Source organism: Sinocyclocheilus anshuiensis, unplaced genomic scaffold, assembly GCF_001515605.1.
Source record: "Sinocyclocheilus anshuiensis isolate Anshui unplaced genomic scaffold, SAMN03320099.WGS_v1.1 scaffold2347, whole genome shotgun sequence".
In the NCBI taxonomy this organism is placed as follows: Eukaryota; Metazoa; Chordata; class Actinopteri; order Cypriniformes; family Cyprinidae; genus Sinocyclocheilus; species Sinocyclocheilus anshuiensis.
This window is the reverse complement of record NW_015541043.1, coordinates 152,666-157,108: the sequence shown is the minus strand read 5'-3', so window position 1 is coordinate 157,108 and position 4,443 is coordinate 152,666. Positions and strand designations below refer to the sequence as shown.

Below are 4,443 nucleotides of genomic sequence, written 5' to 3'. Positions count from 1 at the left end.
TAAAACTTTTATTCAGCAAGGATGTGTTAAATTGATAAGAAGTGATAGCAACGATTTATATTGTTATAAAATATTTATATTTTGAATAAATGCTCTTCTTTTTAATTTTTTATTCATCAAAGAATTCTGAAAAAAGCATTGCAGTTTCCAAAAAAAATATTTGGAAGCACAACTGTTGCCAACACTGATAATTCTAATAATAAATCAGCATATTAGAATGATTTCTGAAGGATCATGTGACACTTTATACTGGAGTAATGGCTGATGGAAATTCATCTTTGCATCACAGAAATAAATTATATTTTAAAGTATATTAAAATAGAAACCATTATTTTATATTGTAATAACATTTTGCAAGATTACTTGCAAAAGTAAGTTTTTTTTTCTGTATTTTTGATCAAATAAATGCAGCCTTGATGAGCATGAGACTTCTTTAAAAAACATTACAAGTCTTACTGATCCCAAACTTTTGAGCGGTAGTGTATATATATATATATATATATATATATGCTAGTTAACTAACTTGGTGAGTTACAACTTGTTTTCTAAGTTTGTATTTATATATATATATATATCACTTTCTGAGCAACCAATCACAAAACAACAGAAACACTAGCAAAAACGTAACTACTCGCGAGAATGACCAAGCGGAGCTGATGTGACGGATTTGTGAGGCAATGTATATTCCGTAGCTGCTGGTAACGTCCTGTCTATAACTCTGGAGATTTGCCACCATATATATTTCAATAATCATTAACATTGTTCTCTTTAATTTGGGTTGGTCCTCCTCCATTTGCTGTTTTTTTTCCGCTTGCACCATGTTTTTCGAACGTTTCTGCACATCGTTGACGATTTTACACAATTAAAATGTTATTCTGGTCCTTGTGTTTTTTATTATTTACATTACAATCACTAAATTTGTTTTTTTAAATCAATTATTAAAAATGTATGCAGGATATTTTTCAATTTGTATATAATATACAAATGTTTAGTGAAGAGAAACTGTGACGAACGCCTGTTTTCAGACATTTAATTTAAAGTTGTTTAGTCTCTTACTTTTTACACAATGCAATACGAATTGGACTGTCTTACTAAAGACAACCATGAGCTTATTTTATGAAACAGGCTTTTCCCAGTGACTTAGATGCAGTCACAGAACTCTGAGCTCAGAGCACACAGAGCTCTTATCATGGTCTAAAAAGACCATTTATTGAAACTAAGCTGCAAAAACATCTCCTTCACTATTGTGATGTCACAGTCATCAAGATATTAACATTCACCTGCATTTACATATCAGCTGTCTAATACTGGACCCAGCAGCAAATTCGCAATGCATATGCTTTGTTATTTCACTAGTAAATAAGTCATAAGAGAGGTCACTTATACAGAGCAGCCTTAAAAAATAGATGGGAAAAATAGTCTTGACAAACATAATGAATTGACAAATGATCAAATATTTGTACAAAATGAACTGAAATGAAACTGAAAGTCTCACACAAACCTTGGTGCGGCTGAGATGAGTCTGAGCTGGTTCGGATGCTGTAATTGGCTGAAAAGCCCTCCTTGGTGATGGCGTTATCGGTGTGGATGCTGAGAGAGAGAATGCCGGTGTACGAGATCACACGACCTGGCTGTCTGGAACCACAGTATCGACCAATGTGAGGCCCCACTGAGAGAGAGAGAGAGATGAGATTTGTTCACAATTCAATCACAAACTCAACTTTTTATCACGCAGAGCAATTCTAATAACCATAAGAGCTGTAATGTTTGAGATGTGTGTGTGTGTCTTGGGTTGTCCTGTTCTTCTAAAAAGCCTTTCCTCCGGCTCTAAGACTTCACAAACTTCCTGCTTCTCTCAGCATGAAGTCTGAAAGTCAGCACTGTTTTTACCCTTAAGTTCCTCTATTTTATTTTGTCTCTACCTGTAGGATATCCATCCCATATCTCCAGATAGTCAAATCTGCAGACGGCCCCCACAGGTGCGGTTGTGTCCGGTTCCATATCAAAGCTCTGGAAGTCCAAAACGATCTCTGCCATCTTGGGTGCAAAGATGATGAAAGTGCACTCCAGGTTGTTTGGATACTTATCAGGGAAACCGGGGGTTTGAATCACTCCGTGTGGTTCTGTGAAGTTTCTGGAACATTCAGTACCTGCACAGAATGCAAAAGAACAAGTTGCATAATGTTTTTAGTTCAGCATCACTGAACAGTAGGCTATATGTCAAAGAATTTAGTAACATGCACGCTCGAATAGCATTTTCAGAGAATTAAAAGAGATTAAAACATTAAAAGAGAATCAATATTTTGATTAAAAGACATTCATTTTGTGTTAGTGTGTGTGCATGTGCAATATAAGATCTTTGACTGTGTCTGTCTGTTTTCTGGTACCTGTGCGGTGTATTTCATAGCGGATGCTGAATCCGGCTCCACTGCTTTCATAGTCGGAGGTGAATTTGATGAGTAAAGAGTTTCCACTAGAGATAATCGGAGATGGAGCGATTTTGCCGCAGAACCTCCCAGGAGAGAAAGCATTCTCATCCACACCATCAAACACCTGTACAAAATCATACCTATACACACACACACACACACATACATTATTGAAATTATTGTGTTTATGTGTACTGTAATACATTTACCAGTGAATTATTGTAAAAGCTGTAATATAATATAATATAATATTATGTAAACAAAAACTTTTATTTTGGATGTGATTAATCGTGATTAATCGTTTGACAGCACTATTTATATAACAATTCTCAAAAAATACTTCAAAAGATATTTGTTACAGTGTGTTTAATGCATTCATAATGCCTTATAATAAAACTTATAATCAGTTGTATGTTCTTATCAGTAATTGTAATCCACTGTTATAATGTACATAAATCTAAATATACATTATAATACACTATTCTATCTATGTTAATGCATTTAAAGACTATAATGCATTATTGTTGTTATTTAAATAATATGTTTTTATATAATTTATTTTATAATCCTGTTATTATTACTGTCACAATGAATACATATTATAATGTATTATGAATACCTTTGAAATGCCTTTAAAATGCATTTTAAAAACCTCTTCCCCCGGTTTCATCCTAGAGTAACTTTTGCATGACTCATTTAGATTCATTTTGTTGACTCCTACAGCATCAGCTCCAACAAAACCACTCAAAACATGAGGCATTTCCTGCTGACCTGACACGGGTTTTACACACAGCACCCCCTCTGAGTACATTCGTGCTCTCTTGCGCTCCTGTAACCCAAGACACTAACGGTCAGTGTGATCTCTGACCTCTCACCACGACGTGACCCTCTGTGGGAGCCGAAGCGTGCTTCCTGCCATTCACAGATCGCTCCCAACCTGGACTCGAGTTAAACTGATGATCTGGGTAATTTAAATACATTTATATTCTTCTAATTATCTAAGGAATAATTCACCCAACAATTAAAATCTTGTCATCTTTTACTCACCCTCAAGCTGTTCCAAATCTGAGTTTCTTTCTTCTGTTGAGCACAAAAAAGATATTTTGAAGAATTTTGGCAACCAGTCAGTTGCTGGTAGCCATTAACTTCACATAAGACATTTTTTCTTCTCCATATTATGGAAGTCAGTGGCTACCAGGGCCGGATTTACCTCTTTTCGTGACATAGGCAAAACACATTTTTGGGCCCCCCTTCCCTATTAATATAATAGCCTAACATTAGCTACCACCCAAGCAAACAAAAATATTTCTTAATCAGTGAAACCATTACAGTGTTTTCTATCGCAATAAGCGCTTGCGTTGCAGTCAATAAAAATCGAATGTAGTTCTTAATTTGCTTGAGAACTCAGAAAGACCATTCCATTAAAAGGCGCGGCGATGTGGCCACATAACCACTTCAGGAGTGCATCGTCTCTCTAATAATTTTAACGGCCTGGAGTCACCACCACACATCAAGACATTGTTAAGATGATTTACTTCAAAACATTTGTCATGTTTCCGTCCTGAAATCTCGTGTGTGTTGAACAATTTTTTACGCACCTCATAAACCTTCCATTGCAAATTCCAAAACGTCATTTTAGAGTTTATAGCAGAGGCTTGAGCCATTGATATGCAGGCTAATGCAGTTATTAATGCAGTCTAACGCACTTAGCGAGAGAGAGAGAGAGAGAGAGAGAGAGAGAGAGAGAGAGAGAGAGAGAGAGAGAGAGAGAGAGAGAGAGAGAGAGAGAGAGAGAGAGAGAGAGAGAGAGAGAGAGAGAGAGAGAGAGAGAGAGAGAGAGAGAGAGAGAGAGAGAGAGAGAGAGAGAGAGAGAGAGAGAGAGAGAGAGAGAGAGAGAGAGAGAGAGAGAGAGACATTAAGCGCGTGTGAATACCTGCGTCTGTGCGTCTCTCAGCAGTGTTCAGCAGCAGCGTCTACTAATAGCGAATCTTTAAGTTAAACTGCTTCAAGAACC

At 36.4% G+C, this 4,443-nt stretch overlaps 1 protein-coding gene across 2 annotated transcripts in view; it reads right to left on the bottom strand.

The window, feature by feature from the left end:
• The window catches only part of LOC107690577 (neuropilin-1a-like), a 28,210-nt gene that overhangs the window by 15,550 nt on the left and 8,217 nt on the right, over positions 1-4,443 (bottom strand). For both annotated transcript variants that reach the window (XR_001634457.1, XM_016488948.1), the window contains exons 3-5: positions 2,388-2,569; positions 1,923-2,150; positions 1,502-1,669 (exon numbers count right to left, since the gene is read on the bottom strand). Coding sequence is in view for 1 of the 2 variants with exons in the window: in XM_016488948.1 (XP_016344434.1) it covers positions 1,502-1,669; positions 1,923-2,150; positions 2,388-2,569 (578 nt within the window). In the remaining variant the exon portion in view is untranslated. The remainder of the gene's footprint in view (positions 1-1,501; positions 1,670-1,922; positions 2,151-2,387; positions 2,570-4,443) is intronic.